The 19,414-nt window shown below is 40.2% G+C and overlaps 1 protein-coding gene across 1 annotated transcript in view; it reads left to right on the top strand.

Moving 5' to 3' along the window:
* Nucleotides 1–19,414, top strand: part of CFAP43 (cilia and flagella associated protein 43) — an 84,604-nt gene that overhangs the window by 38,733 nt on the left and 26,457 nt on the right. The window contains exons 13-20 of the mRNA XM_054581751.1: nt 1,895–2,035; nt 2,826–2,998; nt 4,128–4,277; nt 6,134–6,264; nt 8,139–8,286; nt 10,754–10,846; nt 11,595–11,672; nt 16,195–16,320. Coding sequence (XP_054437726.1) covers nt 1,895–2,035; nt 2,826–2,998; nt 4,128–4,277; nt 6,134–6,264; nt 8,139–8,286; nt 10,754–10,846; nt 11,595–11,672; nt 16,195–16,320 — 1,040 coding nt within the window. The remainder of the gene's footprint in view (nt 1–1,894; nt 2,036–2,825; nt 2,999–4,127; nt 4,278–6,133; nt 6,265–8,138; nt 8,287–10,753; nt 10,847–11,594; nt 11,673–16,194; nt 16,321–19,414) is intronic.

Here is a 19,414-nt window from a genome sequence, read left to right as displayed (position 1 = left end):
GTTATTACACTGATTCACAGATGAGGCTGCAGGGACAGAGCGAGGTTAAGTCCTGCTCAGAGTCCCGTAGCTGTAGGCAGAGGTGGAGTCAGGGCCGAGGCTCAGCAAGCCCGGCCCAGGGCTCCCGCTCTCACTGAGCATGCGCGCACCTGTGCAGCAGTCATGAGAGAAAACGGAGGGAACAGTTGCGAGTGACAGAATTGATAGGACTTGGTATTTGATTACATGTGAAAGGGAAAGAGCAGGAATTACTCTAACATTTCTCGCCTGGATGGTGGAAGCTTTTGAAGTCATCAATTGAAATAAAAACTCAAGAGAAAAGGAAGTTGTGGAGGTTGAGGAATAGGGTGAGCTGAGGAGCTCTGTAGATTTGAAGCTGATAAGCTCTTCATTTGTGGATCTTTAGTACAAGTTTGGAGATGGAGATTTGTAGTTCACAGCTTAAGGGTAGAATTCTGATCTTGAAATCATGGAAGCTGTTGAGAAGGCTTAAGAAGACAGCGTAGAAGCCAACCCAATTGCTTAATGAGACCAAACAGGTAACCTTACTATGTACATTAGATGACATAGAGTGAGACAGGACCTATGGCTGACCTCAGAGTGGATGCAAGTTCTGCCGAAATATTCCATTTTTTAACATATCTGGTCAGTCAGAATATGGGGTAGGAAAAACTATTTCCATTGAAGTTGTGGACAGAAAAAGACAAGGCAGTGAAGAAAACTGAGAACTGGCCAGAGTAAGAAGAAAACTGGGATCGCGCACCCTAGAAAGAGCTTAAAGAAAAAAGGCTGGGCTGGGGGTACGCTGTGGCAGCAGTGTGAGTGGGTGAGTCCTGGGAGGAGGCCCTCATATATTTGCTGATCACGAGTGACCCCTGGGAGAGTTACTTCTTCTGGGTGGAGAGACAAAGAGGTTAGGGTGGGAGTGGAGGTCAGCAAATGAAGTCAGTAAGTGGCAACTCTAGTTTTAAGAAGTTTGCAGTAGAGAAAAGATAATTGGATGGTAACTGAGGTGGGGAAGTAGGGTTGAAGGAAGGTCCTGATTTGAAAATAGGGGGTTCTTGAAGGCTGAATAGAAGAAACCATAAAAGACACAAGAAAATAAAAAGAGGTAACTGATAGCACATGGTCTAACAGGGCATTGGAGGCATGAGCTCAAAATCACATATGGAAAGGGTTACATTTTGTTCCTACAAAAATGTCAGGAGGATGGGAACAATACGTGATTTGGATAAGAAAGTTGAGGTCAAGTTTGTGTTCTCCGTTTTCCTTGCTGAGAGGAAAGGTCTTCCACTGAACACCTGAGGGGAGGGGCTGATATTGGGGGCCTGAGAAAGCGGAGCCATGCGGAACAGCCCCCATGGAAACTAGGAGCAGAGACTCTGGAGAGAACCCATGGTGGGGCCCAGGCATAAATCTTGCAGAGGTCAGATTGCTGAGGGTCCTGGAAGACCAACTCAGGTCCTGCGTGTTTTCACCACGCCCTCAATACCTTGACTCCAGGGGCAAAGAACACTGAAGCCTGAGTCCGTCCAATATTAGGAGCACGCAAACCAGCCTACGGGGACATTCAAGGGGCCAGAACATGCAGGTGCTGCTCAGGGGTGGGCACGGAGAGCTCGCTGGAGGCCTCCCCGCCTAGGAAAGAGGCTGAGTCCATCCAAGCCGGGTTGAAAAGGCCAACAGAAGCCTTATCAGGAGACTCCTTTATCTGTGCATCAAAAATGTCTCTCTCACGTATGTTGAAAGGTCACTTTAACTATCTAGTAAATAAATCTGGATCTAAAGATTTAGTGAAGGCAGTTCTATAATGTGATATCTTGCTTGGGAAGATAGAAGATTCTTTCAACTCATGGATGACACTAGTGGTGTGCTGATTTCCATTTTCTTTCAGAGGTGGGCAAAGGCATTTTACAGATATCCACAGTGTCCCTTTTGGAAACAGACATAGTGGAAGTGATGGTGCTTTTCCCACTTCCAGAAACAGGAAGAAGCAGGCTGGAAATATTTACTCTGCCTAGAATACTACCACAAGGTAAAGAAAAGACAAGCAACCAATTCTGTCCTGGACTCAGACAAGTAGTTGCTCTATAACATTTTTTTTTTCCTGGTGAGAACAATTTTTTTTTTCCTCTTAACACATGGAGAGGTAAAATGGCCACCTTTTATGTATCTTACAAAGTGAAACTAATGAGGCTGCTAAACAGTGTGAAAGATGGACTTTCTTCTAGGCCTTGTCATTCATACAAATCTGTCCAATTACCAGAGAAAAGAAACAGGGTCGACCAGCACTTTTGTCAAATTGATTTCTCATTTTGTGATGTCTCTTCTCTGTCATTTTAAATATAGTCAAATTCATACAGGTTACTGTGTCATTACTTTCACTGATAAAATTCTGAAGAAAGCTTTCTGGCTAGAGGTCTAATAAAACAGACACTCTGTTTTAGGTAACTATTGTCGGGGTAGCTATTTTGAAAATATGTAATTGTAGAGTATAAGATAGCCAAAACCTCCAAGTAGTTTTATATTTTATTAACCATGTTTTAATTAAAGGCCATCATGAGTTTCTTTTAATATGTCTCTATTTAATTGATGTAATTAACCAAGGCCTTATAAAAGATATTTTATTCACTATCAATTATTTAATACTCAATTATTTCTTGAGCCAAGTATTTTTTTAAATCATTTTTATCACCTACTAGCCTCTGCATTATTAATAGAACATTTTAATTTCTTATTTAATTTTTCATAGTTGTTCTTAACAATTAAAAAAATAAAATCGATATATGGTGTAAGTGATCGCTCTTCTTCCCTAAATCTCACAGTTTCTGGAAGCTTTGCTGATGAAAGAGGGAGGCTGAGGGACACATTCATTCATAAGTTCCTGTATGAGATAGAGCACAGTCTGTCCTCTGCAGTGTTGGGCTTCCAAAGTAACCGAGTATATGGCTTCTGTAGTGAAGTGCCATATATCTGCAGCTATCTTCTTCCTGAAACGGTATGCCAAAACTTAAGCTTGCTATCATTTATCTTAGCAATCAAGATTGACACATTGTATTAATTAGACATGATCCATGCTTTAACATTACAATCCAGTTAACAAATGGCTTTATTATCATAACATAATTTCCTTGAATTAGATATATATTAGCATGATTTGTCAATCCATCAAAATATGTTGGTACAACCTCACACTTGTGCTACATCTATCATACTTGTCAGACAAATATGCAGATGACACAATATTAGTTTAGTGCCCTGAAAAAAACAATCTAACATTAGAAAATCTATCCCACAGGTGTCAGGAGCTACAGGATTGATGATTTTCAGTGGAAATTTGCACCTAAAACCTAAGCAAAATTGCACAAAATAATTAAACTATGTTTCTGGCATCCTTTCATCCAACTCTCTTCAAACTTCTCCCATATTGTACTGCCTCCTGAAACATACTCTGGCCCAGGTTATCTACCGCCCTTCCTCCCTGAACCCTTCAGTCAAAACCCTTCTCTCCCAGAGGAGCTGATGTCAGCAAGGTGTGAGACCTAGAAATTCAGAGAAGGAAGAAATGGCTAGTGAAAAGGAGGATTCAAGAAAAGCTTCATAGAGGAAGTAATATTTGAACTGAACTTTGAAGAATAGGTTAGATTAAGAGATGGAGAAATACTGTGGAGCATCTTGGTGCGGGGGGTGAGGGTGGGGTTGCTGAGGTAGGGAGGGAGCAGGATTTGAGGGGATGAGGAGGGGAAGGGCATTCCAGACAGAAGTCACGGCAGGTGCAGAGGCTTGGAGGTGGAAGTGCATGAGATACATAGGGGGCGTACTGAGTAATTTATTTTGACTTGAGCATGGGAATGTATGAAAATGATGAGTGAGGAAGATTGTCAGTATAGTCTGGGATCTTTAATGATAACTAACTTATAAAGGCTTTTCTTAGTTGGCCAAACTTTTATTTTCAGACAAAGATGAAAAAATGTGATACAAATGTAGGTGCCCACTTTATCACGTATCAGTTTATTTCCAATGACAGAGTTTGCAAACTTCAATCTGACGGTATATGCATAACTGCAAACCCTAAGATGCTGCTCCCTGATCTTTTCTGTAATGCAGTCATTTTCTTTGACTGGCAGGAACATACTGGTATTTGCATTCTTAAGCCATACCAAAAAGTGCAGAGCAAACAATACGGACCTGGAGTACTCTCTCTGTCTACGCATGGATCATGGCTCATAACAAGAGCTAAATGTGGAACTCTGTGTATACGAGACATTCACACTTTGGTAAACTTTTTTCAAAAAAATTATGGGATGTATACCTTGATATATCTTGTAGAGGGAGCAAAAGCCCTTAGGAAAGGAATTGGAATTCTTTATTATGTAAATTAAGTCATAACTTATTTACCACTGATGGTGTTATTGACTTTAATATTAGGTGTATTTATGTGCTGAGGGAGGGAACGACATCTTCAGAGAAAAAGGCTGGGCAGGGCTACCATGGGTGAGCCCCAGCCCATCTCCTCCTCCACTTAGATGTATGTGCCTTGGAAACTCACTGAGCTTCAGACACTCCTCTGTAATATTTGGGAAGCCTTGCTTGCTCTCACCCTGCAAGATTCTGGCAAGGCCAGCGAGAGGGAGGATGCACAATGGCTTTGGAAATAGTGAACCGCTCTGCAAACCAGGGGTTGTTGTTGCTCTCTGCCTGGCCTGCAGGGCCTCTGGGCTGGTTGCCGCTGCCCGTCTGACTCTTTATGTGATGCTGGAACCAAGCTGCACTGGTCATCGGCCTAATTTAATGCAGCCAGTGATTCTTACCCAGCGTTCTACCCCACATATCTGAATTGTCTCAAAGACCCACCTGGCACATGCCTGTGTGTCCAGATCGCCTGGGCCCTGGTTGTGCCCATCCAGTTCTCCTTGCTCACATGTGCAAGAAAGCATATTTGCAACACAGCTGGGCAAAAGTGGTATTATTATTATAAAGGGAAAACTTTACATCCCTTAGAGATTTTTTATAAGTGAACAATTTGCAAACTCTGTTACACTGCCTTATTTAAATGATTTATAATGTACGCTACAACTGATAATGGCATAATATGACAAGATGTCAAAGTTTTAGAGGGGTTATTCTATGCAAAGCACCTAATAAAGGAGGTTATCTATGGCCGCACTGTTTGTAAAGCAACCTATTGGCCATCAACAGAGGACTAGATAAATAAATAATGGTACATAAACAATACATAAGTAAAATGTGGAATATTGTGCAGCTGTAAAGCAAAGTGAGGAAATCTTTATGCAACAATATAGAAAGAACCCCAAGAGAGTGTTAGGGAGGAAAAGCAAAGTGCATAATATAGGTATTATACTACAATTTATGTTAAAAATTGTGTAAAAATTTATTTATATGCATAAAAATTGTCTGAAGGATATTGAAAGATCTTGAGAGGTGGTTGGGGAGTGGTGATAGAAAGATTTCACTGCAGGCACTTTTATAGTTTTTGAATTTTGAACCATTTTAATGTAGCATCCATTCAAAAGTTTTAAAAAATTTAAGGCATCAAGGCTGAGGACCAGCGTGACACAGAAATCCCAGCGTTTAGTGGAGGGGCTTAAACTATCACCCTGTGTACCCAATTAATGATATCTTCTGTTTGGGTTCCGATGAAACGGGTTTAATTACCCTTCTCCCCGTGGGGCACACTCTTCCCCTTTCTTCACAGTGCCCGTCACCCTCGCATCACACTCAGCCTCTCCACACACAGGTGGAGCCTGCCTGATTCTTGAAGGCGTCTGAATTTGCCCCCTCTGCCTGCTCAAGGCCCCTCCCTTAACTTCAGAGCGTTCTGCGGGTTCATTCGCTTTTCTGTGTCTGATTTTCCTGTTAAAGATTGATGATGATAATCCCTCTCCTTCCATGCTACCACAGATGGGAGAATGAATCCGTGTTGGTGAACATGTTTTGAACCAGGGATTTTCAGTGTTCTGTATTACCCACAGGCTACTTCCATACCAACTAAAATGCTGTTGACAAATAGAAAAAGACTAATCAGTAAGCAAAGTGCATGTAACTCACTTAGAAAAACCATGTGATAGAATTGTGTTTGTAATTTTTGCACTTTGTTCCTAAAACCATTGAGGAAACATTCGTTCGGTATCGGAGTCATTCTCACCAGGGGCACGGAATCCAGTCAATGAGAATTTCAATGGACGGACAGAACATTCTGGTGAATGGGAGAGATGATGGCACCCTTGTTTGCCTAAAATGGAGGTACGTACAGTAAACAGTAAGCAACCTGATGTGGTACAGTGTTTTAGAATAAGGATTTTGTTATTATTTAGGCACAGCAAGGCCAGCATAAGGAGACAACTGTCATTGAAAAGATTGTGATCCTCACAGTTCCCAAGAGAAGAGGGCATGCCCTGCCATCGGGGGCCCACATGAGGAAGAACCAGGGTGGATAAGGAGGCAGAGGAAGCAGGGGAGCCATGGGCAAGAGCCTCTGTTATGGTTTCCCTGTGAAGGAGCAGGCAGATTTAGAACTGGCTAGTTTGAATACTGTCAGTGGGCTCTGGGGCCCAGGGGCTGCCCCTGGTTGTCTGGTGCCTGGTCCTGAGGTGACTGGGGCAGGGAAGAGTGGCCTGAGCATGGAGGCCCAGTGTGGGAGGCGGTGGGGTGATGGTTCTGGATTAGTTGGTGTGCATTTGAAAGGTGGTCTCCGACGTGAATTGTTTACTGTTTCTAGGAACCGGCTGGCCCCGGATGTCAAAGCAGCAAAATACAAAAACAGAAAAGACATGCTTAATACATATGAGATGATCAGTCCTCTGGTTCATAATACCTGTAGGAGGAGTACAAGAAATGAGGACAATTCTGAGCAGTAGATACCTTTAAAAACTCGTTTATCCCTAAAAATCCTTCCATAGATATGTATGTGTGTGTACACATGCACAGACTGACTTGCCTAATTAGACTTTGCTTAGACGATATTAATTTATTTGGACTTTGATTATGTTAAAAGTAAAATTCTAGATAAACAAATACTACTGAGCATATGGATGGTAACCAGGGGGTAGAGAGCATGAAGGCGACAGCCAGGACTTTAAATGCTGCCTTGTTCAATCTGCCAGTGGACATTACTAGTCAATGTGCAATTCATGTCCACTAAAAGTAGTATCTCACAGTGCTCATGTGATCAAAACCATCGTAAGACATGGGCCTTTCTTTTTGAAACTGTTAAATATTGTAGAGATTTTATATCATAACAATTTTGGTAGCCATTTAGTTCAAAGACTCATTTGAAGGCTGTACCAGCATGCCCATTTCACACACGAACTCCTCATAACGTGTATTTCATGTATGTCTTAACATATTCTTTATAGTCAGTGAACAAATATCGTCTCAGGTAACAACAAACAAGTGCTGGGGCCCTATTTATGGCAATAAAGACATTTCCACCCATAGTAGTTAATACTGTGGACTAGTGACTCAAAACAAAACTGACTTTGAAATCTTAGTCCAGGATTTACTAGCTTGTACCCTCAGGCACAGGACAGCCCCTCCAAATCTTCCAAAACAATGCTACTCAAGGGTGGGGCCTGCAGCACCCCCGGGCTTGTTAGAAATGCACGTTCTTGGACCCCACCCAGGCTTTCTGAATCAGTCTCCAGGGGTGAGGCCCAGAAATTTGTTTCCATAAACCTGCCGGGTGATGCTGACGTTCCCAAAGTTTTGAAATGTTCTGGTGCGGGAGGGGGACGGAGAGGACTGACTGTGATAACGCAATCATGCACAAGCGCGGTCTGCGCAGCAGTGCAGCAGCCAGTGCACTTTGCGGCCTTGACCCAAGTCGTGGCTCTTCTGTGCCTTGGCCAAGGCAGATACCGAGGACGTGCGGGGGAAGGGTATGGGGACAGCATGAGGAGAGGGTCATCCAGATAGGGCAGGGGGCTTGTCGTGTCCTGGAGCCCATGAACGGGCGCTCCTCTAAGAAGTGGAGCCTTCCTAACTACAGGGCAGTGGAGAGAATTGTCCACATATTTCTTTGTGTAGAAATGGTGGTATATCGGGAAATGATACTGCTAAATGTGACTTTTTAAAATTGTGATTCTATAGCCTGTGTGTTTTCTTTTTTATTAATATAGGAAGTTTGGAGGAAACTTAGCCAGTGAGATTCTTGAATATTACCAGCGGCTTTTAACTTCTCTGAGCAGCACCATGGAGGAGGAGAATAATTATTTAAGTACAAGACAAAGCGATTCCTCTGGTGTGGGATCAGAACCCGAACACACAGTTGAGTTCCAATATAGTTTTTTTTTTTTTCTCCTTATGTCAACATAAGAAATGTCTAAATCTGTAAAGAATTTTTATGAGTTTCTTTGAGCCAAATTGACAACTGCCAGGAAGCCAGAACTCAAATGCTCCACAGATGACAGTTTCGCAGTTTATTTTATGCATTGTAAATTAGGAAAGGAACAAAGGAAGGTTGCCTGCAAGTAAGAGAAAGCAAGGCGGGGATTGGATTACAGTGTAGTTAACAAGCTTGTGTGCTCTGTTAAAGGTGGTTACGCTTATCTCAAAGGTGTGTTGACTTAGATTCACAAAAGCAATGGACAGGGTTTGCTTAAGACAAAGATATTTTTTACTAAAAATGTTATATGCCTGGGGCATGGCTACCCACCATAACCTGCCCATTTAGGAATTTATGATCACATTACCCTTTGAGGTTACTTTCAATGAATGGAACAGCTTTTATATCCCACTTCCTTTCTTTTTAAATCAGCTATCAGTTTGTAGTTTTCTTTAAGCAGATATTCAGTAATTCTTCTCTTTATTTCTCAAAAAAGAGCATGAGCTACATGTGAGAGAAAATATTCAGCCTTTCTCAAAGCAATGGCAAATATTATACCTCAGATCTTATTTAAACCATAATACAAGATTCAGGCTTGCCTGGAAAAAAAATCTTACTACCAATTGTGGTGCTTGGTCAAAGTAGTCTCTCTTTTATACTTTTATGTCACATCCATTATTTAGGAAGTACGTAGCCAGAGAACAACATTCATTCATTCAATCATTTAAGAAACATTTAGCAAGCACCTACAAAATGGTAGGCTGTGGGGAGTTTAGGCATGAACAAAATAGAAAAAGTGTCTGCTTTCATGAAACTTATGTTCTAATTGAGAGTTGGCATGAGCAGAGAGAAAGCTACATAGGCAAATAAATAAGAAACGTAGAGAGTAACAAGATCTATTTAGTGAATAAAAATGGCTTGGTGTGAGAGTTTGTCCAGAATAGCCTCTCCAAGGAGAAGACGTTTAAACTGAGACCTGAACTAAAAGAGGGTGCCAACGTGCAACATGGGGCAGAAGCACTCAGGGCAGAGAGAGGAAAGAGCTTGACGTGTCTGAGGACCTGAAAAAGGCCTGTGCGGTGAAAGGGAGCCTGAGAGAGAGTGGTAGGAGGTGAGGTCCTCAAGGTGTGAGAAGGCCAGGTAACAAAGGGCTTTGTAAACTAGGTAGAGTTTTGATTTAATTTCACATTTAATGAGAACCTATTAAAGTATTCTGAGGAGAGAATTTATAAGATCTTATTTACATTTTTGAAATTACTTCCTGCTGTATGGAGAATGCGTCTACAGGGGCTTAAGAGGATAAGGGAGATTAGCTAAGAGGCTATGGCAGAGATCCAGGTAGCAAGGGTGGAGGTGGGGGAGTGTTGTGGAAAGGAAGGGATAGACTACAGGGAAGGTTTTCGGTTGAGTTGACAAATCTCACTGGCAGATTAGAGGGAAAGGGACTTCTAGAGTTTTTACTTGATCAGCTTTGTAGGAGATGATAGTATTTGTGAAGATGAGGAAGACTGTGGGGTGGGGAGCCACTGCGGGGAGAAAAAGAGAATCTGAAATCAGTTACTCATGCCAACGTGGAGAAGCCAAGAGAAGATACCAGGTATGTCATTGGATAGATGAGCATTGATTTCTGGGGAGAGGCCAGGACTGGAAATGCTGATTTGAGAGTCAAGGCATATGGATGGCATTTAAGGCCATAAAACCAGGTGAAGTCATCATGGAAGAGTGAATGGTAAGAAACGGGACCAGGGCAGGGCATCTTCTAGAGATCCAGGAGAACAATTTGGGGAAGCAGAGGAGAATGAGAAGAGGTGGCCCAAGAGGTTACAGAGGGGCCAGGGGAGTGTGACATCCCAAATTCCCAAGACACTTTGCTGCGAAGAGAGAATAGAAAGGAGGTAGTTAACTAAAGGAGGTTGAGGTAGTCAGTGGAGAGTAGCTTTCCTAGGACAGGAGATACCAGCACATGTTTGGGAAAGATTCAGTAGAAGGGAGAAAGGGATGATGCAGCAGGGCAATGAGGGTTTTGTTGTTGTTGTTGTTGTTGTTATTGTTGTTGTTGTTTAAGTGTAAAGGCCTTGAGAAGGTAGAAAAGATTAAGATCCTAAGTACAGGCCTTGATAGGCAAGAGTGTTTGGTCTACAGTAACAGGAAGAAGGCAGAGAGCGATTTGCTGAACATATGACCTATCTGATCATTTTTTTCTCTGTGGAAAGTATAGCTGATGTAAAGACAGACTGGTGGGAATTAAATTAATAAAATATTACATCTTGGACAGGCAAAATGTCTGGTATTATTTTTTAAAAAATACAAGTTCAAAGGGATTCAAAACAATTACATAAAGTAGCATGGGAGAAAAACTTAATGAATTTTAAACTTAAGAAATGTCTGTCTTTTTCTAAGATAAATGAGAATATGAATTTAAGCGTTGACTCATCGCAAGAGGAATTAGCCCAAGTTGATAATATGAAGGAAATTCCCTGGATACAACAAAAAAATGAAGAGGTATTTATAAAACATGAGAGAGGTTTCAAATAAGGCTTTGTAGGTATGCCAAATAGATTAGTTTCCTATGAAAACCTATTGAAAAGTTGGAAAGGAGCATGAGATAACTACTTGGCAGAGCATTCCACTATACAAGTGTAACTTTCCTGAAAGCAAACAAACACCCTAAATACAGCCCAATCTTTTATATTGTTAATGAGCTTTAAGAACTATACTTAAGCTAATAAGAAACCCAACAAAGCTGTCCACGTAAGCCAAAGTCAAGAATGAATTGTAATACCTTATGTTGGAGGGAGTCTTGCAGCAGTTGACGTAAGAAACGGTGGGCCAGGAGAAGGGACATCCTGGCTCCAGATGTACAGAAGGGTGACAGGTAGTATTGTAGTAGCTCGTGTCTGGATTTAACCTGATTACCTAGTCTCATCCCAGTCCCTGTTAAAACAGCAGAATGATTTTCCTTTGTCAACTATTCTCTATTTAATTTTTTACTACTTAATTATTTTATTTCCATTGGCATTATAATTGACTAAAACTACTATGTTGCTTCAGTCAATGTAATAGCAATTGACGTAAGCGAGGTATTGCAGTGGTGTTGAAAAATTTTGTTTCTAGAGAAGCGCTATCTATTATGCATCTGTCTATGTATGTATGTGCGTATATGGATGTAGGTATATGTGTACCTGTCATATGCCTCTCTATCATTTCTTTTGGCCTGTTTGAGTTAAATCCTTGTCCCATTTCATTTCAGGCCATCAAAAAGGAGGTTAAACTGTTTTCCAACAAAAGGAAAGAGATAAAAAGAGGAATTAAAGCACTTGCTAAAACTGTAAGTGTTGTGATTTCACATACTAATACATTTGACCCTCAATTTTACACCTTCCAGCAGCTTCCTAAGCAGGACTGCTGTGTTGTCCAGTGCTAGGGAACATTATTTATCATGTGGCTGTGCTTCCAGCCTACCATTTAAATGTAATACAATGTGAACAGCACCCGCCCTCTAGAGTTGTACATTGCTTTGGTTCCTGAGAAAGAGTAGACAGGGGCTACATTTTTTGAGAGTTGCTTTTTCTTAAAATTCTTTATCCCACTCACACACTCATCTGAGTGTTTGCTCCAGTGTTTTCCAGCTTTCAGTGTTTCCTTTAGAGAACGCAATACTTTCTGATTCCTAGTTCATTGTAGATAACCAGATTTTTCACTCTGGAAACTTATGGGGTCCTTTCTTTATTCCTGCTGTTCAGAAATTTCACAGACATGCACCTTGAGGTGTCTGATGGATATTCTTGGTTTGCTGGTGCAGATATGCTCTCTACCCTTTTCCACCCAGGCCTGAGCCTCAGGAGGCTGGCCTTTGTTGGGGCATCAATATGGGCTCTCTTGCCTCTGGCTTCTGTTTGGGTTTAGCCATGGGTGGTATCAGCAGATCAGAGGGCAGGAGCCGACTTGGGTCAGGGTTTTTATTCCTCCAGGGTGTTCTCTGTGGTGTGGTGAGTTGGCAGTGACTGCCAGCCCTTTCCTATAGCTACAGACCGTTTCAGGTGTCAGTAAACACTCCCCACCCTTGCCCGTCAGACCTGAGAGTGGTGTCAGTTTCCTGTGGTTGCTAGCCTGAGATGCTCTATCATGCCTTGCAGTTTCCCTTACCCTGCCAAATCTGGGTTTTTTTTTAAAGTCTCTCCACCCAATTACCCCATTTGAGTGTGCCATCTGTTTCATACCAGGACCCTGGTTTTTAAATTTTTATTTATTTATTTTGAGAGACAGAGAGAGAAATCTCAATTTGTTGTTTCACTTATTTATGTATTTATCGGTTGCTTCTTATATGTGTCCTGACTGAGGATTGAACCTGCAACCTTGGTATATCAGGGTGACGCTGTAACCAACTGAGATACTCGACCAGGGCAAGGACCCTAATTTGTATGTTTGTTTGTTTGTTTTTCTCTTTATGCTAGGCATTGGTGAACACTTTCAATAAGAAACCTGTCTTTCAGTCCTGGTTGTTCTTAAATTTTTCTTTGTTATTTTCCTCCCCTTTGTTTTATTTTCCTGACCATTAATGAGGCTGAGCATCTTTGACTATTTATATTTCTTCTTCTGTGAATTCCCTGTTCACATCCTTTGCCTGTTTTTTTCTGTTGGGCTGTTAGTCTTTTTCTTTTTGATTGTAAGAGTTCTTTATTTTTATTGTTAACACGTTTATTTATGATAATTAGGGTTAGCTAAGCTGCAATAATAATTAAACTCCAAAAAACATAATGGCATGGAGATGAGAAATTTTCTTTCTTCCTCAAAAAACAGTCCTGGGTGGATGTTCAAGTCAACAGCTGCTCTGTTCCATGCAGTCACTCAGAGATCTAGGCTGGTGGCAACTCTGCTAACTTCCCCACAGGGCTTCTAGGGTTGCCTTGCTTGTCTCATCCCAAGCACCTGGAAGAGGAAAACAGCACACAGGTGTGCATGGAGCAAGTCTAGAGGTGGCCCTGATTATTTAATTGAACCACATGAAATTGCTGTTTTGTATGGGTCAGCCTAATATACTACAAATATTTTCTGTCCTAACTCAACTTTTATAATGTGCCTTTTTAAATGCAAACTTTAAAAGTTATGACCCAAGTGTATCGATCACTTTATTTATAGCTTTTATTTTTGTGTCTGATTTTAAAAAGGCTTCTATAGTCTTATGTATTTTCTCCTAATAGTCCTTTATTTCAGCCATAATTTATTTTCATGAATGGTATGAGGTATGGGTCTAATTTCATTTTTTTCCAAATAAGTAGCCCATTTCATCAGTGCTCTTTATTGAATATATCATCTTTTCTCCACTGATTTGCAACTCCTCCTCTATCAATGCCTGGAATCTCATGTATACAAGATTGTTTTGGGACTCTCCATTCTGAAATTGAGTATTGATCTTTTCCTGAGCTTATTCCAAACTATTTTGATTGTTATAGCTTTATAAAATACTTCTATATCTTGAAAGTAATTCTCTCTCTGTTCTTCTTTTACCATAAACATTGGCTTTTTATGTAGTTTTTCATCTGAATTTTAAAGTCAGTTTGTCTTATTTGATTTTGATTTAGAATATATTGCTTATAACATGATTTAGTGAGGAATTTATATAATATATAATATATTTATATATTTTATATACATTTATAATATGAATCTTATACAATAACATGCATTACATAAATGTATAAACATGTATCTATTCAATTTTTTAAAAATATTCTTTAGCAAAGTTTTATAGTCTAAAAGTGACTATAATTTTTTTATTAAATTTATTTTAGGTATCTTATAGTTTGTTTTGCTTTTGTGAATGGAATACTTTTCTATTACATTTTCTAATTGGTTACTACTGGTATATATGAATGTTACTCATTTTATATCTGATCACCTTGCAGACTTCTCTTTTTAGTTCTACTATTTTATTAATTGATTCACTTGGTTTGTCTAGGTACACTATTGTGCCTTCTGAAAATCACATGTCTCTTCCTTATCAGTCTTGATACTTCATTTCTTTTTCTTGTCATATAGCAAGGGCTTCTAATATAATAGCAGTCATGGCAGTAGTCATACTTGTCTTCGTCCTAACCTTAATAGGAATGCTACTAACTTTTAAGGGTGATGCTTGCTGAAGCTTCTGTCCCTTGTTACCTCAGTTTTTATTGTGAACTTTATTGTGAATTTGGTCAGGTGCCTTGTATTTTCAGATAGACATTAGTCATTTTAAGCAGTACACCAGACTCCATCTGCTAATATTTTATTTAGGATTTTTGTATCTCTATTTATAAGTAATATTGGTCTAATTTTCTTATGCTTACTTTGTTTAATAATGGTATTAAGGCTATACTAGCCTTACCAAGTGATTTGAATAGTTTTCTACATTTTTCCCCGCTCTCTAGTACAGTTTGTATAAAATGGGCATTCTCCTTTTCTCTAATATTCGGTTAAAAAAGAAACAACCTCTCCTCCCTATGCACATATAAAACCATCTGGGCCTAATGTCTGTGCAGGAGTTGATTCCTTTCTAGCGTTTCAAGTTCTTCTGTGGTCATTAGTCTTACTAGGTTTTCTATTTCTTTTTCAAGTATAGATTTTATCAATTATATTTTCTTAGAAAATTATCCATCTTATCTAGATTTTTAAATATATAATATAAAATTATATAAGCTAATGTTCAAGTCTCTTAATTCTTTAAGTATAGCTCTCTCTTTATTTCTAATGTTGCATATGTATGCCTTTTATGTTTTTTCTTGATCACACTTTCCAGTAGCATTTCTATTTTATTAATATAGTATAATTTTTATTGAATCGACTCTGTTACTCTAAGCACATTATATATAATTTTATACTTATACATTTAATTAATTTAGGATTTTACCAATTTGGATTTTATTCATTTTTTCCTACATTGTTCAGGTTTACTTGTCCTCATTTTGTTACTTTTTTGAGTTGAAAACTTGGTTTATTTCCTATTGTTTTTTATTATGTATGTCAGGCCATAAATATTCCTCTGGGTACCACTTTGACTACACTTGCATTGATTTTGATATGCAGTTTTCTCCTTATTGCTTATAATTCCACTTTGCACTCAGCAACCAAAAAGTTTCTTAGAAGACTGTACATATTTTCTGTTCTTAACTTCCAGATTGTTTTGTATATTATTTGTACATTGTTTTATATATCTTTCTGTTGCTAACTTTGAACTTTCACTGTGATCAGTAAATAAATCTTGTTGAGGTTGTCCTTGTGGCCTTGTATCTGATCACTTTTTGTGAACATTCTGTGTGTGTGTGTGTGTGTGTGTGTGTGTGTGTGTGTGTGTGTTTAAAGATTTAATTAATTTATTTTTGGAGAGAGGGGAAGGCAGGGAGAAAGAGAGGGAGAGAAACATCAACATGCACCCCCCACCCCCCACCAGGGGCCTAGCTCACAACCCAGGCATGTACCCTGACTGGGAATCGAACTGGTGACCCTTTGGTTCACAGGCCAGTGCTCAATCCACTGAGCTACTCCAGCCAGGGCCCATGTGTGTTTTTAAAGAATGTTATTTCGCACGGCTAAATACCAATAATTACTCAATATCATTCAATTAAGTGACAGATTAGCACATTTTTTGTTCTTTATAGATTAATGAACTTTTAAGGACTAAGCCTTAAAACTTAAGTAATCACAATATGCACATAACCCAATTCTTTACTAATAGTTACATTTGAATGAGCACACCATCTTTTTTTTTTTTTTTTTTTTTTTTTTTTTACTGATTTCTATCTAAGGGTTAGTAAACCATGTCTTTAAAGTTTAAGTCTTCACTTGTCACCATCCTTTCCTATTTTAAAATTCAGGTTCTGAATATGATGGAAGAAAATGAAACAGAAGGGAATATTGCAAAATTAGAACAATGGGAATTTGGCCTGGATCTTGAGGAACTGGAAAGGCTCCAAAACGAAAGTGAGGAAGAAGTGGCAAAGGTATGGAAAAATCTGATTGAAACAATGCAATGAAGGAAGTAAAGAGAAAATAGGGAGGAAATCGTTTCCAAAATTATTCATATAAAACAAAAATGTTTCCCAGCACAATGTAAATAAAGCAAACCTAGTATGTGTGAGTGGAATGAGTCAGAGAATTACTGAATTTGGGGGTTCAGCGGAAGAAGAGCATCCAGGCCATGCAGACATCTGATGTTTGTCTTTCCTGCATGACATTCATACCAAACGTCTTCTACCATGCATTTCACATTTTTAGAAATCCCTTCAGCCACCTCATGTCAACTGTGGACACTCTGGTTTAATAATCCCTTAAGTTGAGTTGAAATCATTCTCCCTTTGCTCACTGATTCTTCTATTTTTTGAGCACCATCTGCCCTGTGGCTGCCCTGAGAATGGTTAGAGGAGATGAGCAACTACCGTGTGTATCTTCTCTTGGCTCAGCTAACTGTCCCAGCTCCTGTGGCCGTCACATAAGGTAGTTTCGATAGCTTCAACATCATTGCACAGTTTTTATTATATGTGAGTCTGGCATCCACAACAGAATCCCAATTATTATCTGTATAGTTTAGAGAAAAGCATAAACTGAAACATCTACATTACTAGATACAATATGTTTATTAATTCAGGGCTTTGCCTCTTTTTGTGGCAGTCACATCACATTGTTTACTCATGTTGATTTTATTTTAGGTAAAACACTAATTGTGTTTTATACAGGATGTTGTTAAGCTACTTCTTTCTCAACGTGCACAGTACATTTTGAACATGAGTGTATAAACATTTCCCCCTCTGAATGAGAGAATGAAATATAGCTGGATTGAAGGACATTTAAGTGAGTTTTAGTCGGTTACAAAAAGGGACTGTTTGATGTCTCTAGGAGAGAGGTTTCCAATGATATGCATTAGGACTCTGCCCTGTTAAACATGATTATTAATGACTGGAGTGAAGGTGTATAAATGAGGCAGCTTTGTCTAATTGGTGATATGAGGCTGAGGATAAGAGGAAATATATTGGATAACAGAATCAGGATCTAAAGGATCTCAACAGACTGACTCCAGGAGATAAAATTTACCCGAATTATCACTCACCTATCCATCAATTCATTCTGCAACATTTATTGATTACCTATTACATGCCAGACACTATTGTAAGTGCTGGGAATACAGTGAATAAAACAGATAGGCTCTGCTCTGGCCAGTATGGCTCAGTTAGTGAGAGCATTGTCCCATAATCTGAAAGGTCATGGGTTTGACTTCCAGTCAGGGCACATATCTAGGTTTCAGGTTCATCCCCACTCAGGGCACATGTGAGAGGCAGCTGATCAATGCTTCTCTTTCACATTAATATTTTTCTCCATCTCTTTCTCCTTTTCCTTCTGTTCCCCTCTCTCTAAAATCAATAAGCATGTCCATGGGGGAGGATTAAAAAAAAACCCCAGATAGGTCCCGCCTAATGGGGCTAATCCAGCGAAGACAGATCATAAATAAATCTCTCTGTATTGTGTGATTAAAACAAACTGGATGCTGTGATAGATGTGAGAGATCTACTTCTGTGGTCAAAGGAGATCACTTTCAAGGGTTGTCCTTTCAGTTGGGAACTAAAAGAAGGGAGGGAGCTGGCTATACAAAGTCCTGGAGGAGAGAACGTCGGGGCGATGGGAGCAGCAAGAACAAAGGCCCTGAGGCAGAAGTGACTTCAAGTATTCCAGGAGGAGAAAGGCTAGAAAGGCTGTAACACAGCGGACAGGAGAGAGCCTCACTGAAGGAGTGTGGGAGAATTAGGCGGAGGCCGACTCTCAGGTCCTTGTCTGTCCTAGTAAAAGAGTTTGACTTTTGTTATTAAAAGCACAATGGGAAGCTCTTAGAAATGATCCCATTTTTATTATAACAAATAAGCATCAATTTAGCGGCTTTTTGAATGTTATTTGGTTGTTGCAACAACTCAGAAAGGTAGGTTTTTGTTTTCACCACTTGCAGAAACTGAGGCCGCAGGCCTAGAGTCACTTGGTTAAGAGCCCACAACTCAGATCTGAGTCAGGAGGCACCAGTCTGCCCACCAGGTTTCACTCAGGCCTGGAATGCCCCTTCCAATCCCGGCACCGGATTCTCTCAGACCTGTCAGCTGGACCACTCTGCACTGAGTCTGGGTTGGGTGCCTGTTTGCATCCTCACTCTAGCGTTGCTTCTGTCTTTGAACCCATATCCGACTACCTGGCCCCATGAAACCGATCCTCCAGCCTGCTGACCTACTGACCACTGATGCACCCACCCTGCTCACCTCACCCTCACCCCAAGCCTCTGCAGCATATCACCCACCCCTCACCCCTCTCTTGCTGCTTATCAAATCCCTGCGCATGTCTCGTGAAGCCTCCTGATCCTCTGGGGTGCAGAGGAAGGCTTTAGGGTTGCTCTGGGGTGCTTTGGTGCAGAGAAAGGCTTTCCACATGCTCATTTTTCTCATGTTTCTTTTTCCTGAGCAACAGGGTTTTGAAGAGCTATGAGCCCCAGAATGGATGTGAGAACAGGACCAGATGGTCTGACACAGAACAGTGTTAACAGATGGCTTTACCATAAACCCAGCTGCGTTTAGCACACTGGGGAGCAGAAGACTAGTCTGTAGGAATAATTAGTGGCACCTACCAGTCAGGGACCCCAGGCCTAAAGGGACCAGGCTGCTAGCCATCTTAGGCCATGATCTCAGCAATATGGGAAAGACAAAAGCCCAGTAGACAACCTGGACCCAGTATTAGAAACTTAAGTCTGAAGGGGTAGATCCAGCAGCCTCGGCAGTGGAGAGGGAAGGGCTGGGAATCAGGAAGGTTCTGACAATGCATATACAAAAACAGCTGTTTATTCAAAACTTACCACTTAAAATAATTTAAAATGGTATGAGCTGTTATCAGTGGATAAAAATCAAAAAGAAGGACAAATTAAGCAAAGTATTTGTTCAGACAGTGAATAAACATAAATAAACAAATAAGTGAATGAATAAATAAATAAGACATTTTCTAATCTGGTGGGGGGGGGTATTATTTTTAGCTAGTTTGCCAACAAAGTGAAATGCACAAAAAGTTCTGAAG

Source organism: Pteronotus mesoamericanus, unplaced genomic scaffold (assembly GCF_021234165.1).
Source record: "Pteronotus mesoamericanus isolate MK-2021 breed Mesoamerican mustached bat unplaced genomic scaffold, CSHL_Meso_final contig_657, whole genome shotgun sequence".
In the NCBI taxonomy this organism is placed as follows: Eukaryota; Metazoa; Chordata; class Mammalia; order Chiroptera; family Mormoopidae; genus Pteronotus; species Pteronotus mesoamericanus.
The sequence above is the reverse complement of the archived record's forward strand: the minus strand, read 5'-3'. Positions and strand labels throughout refer to the sequence as shown.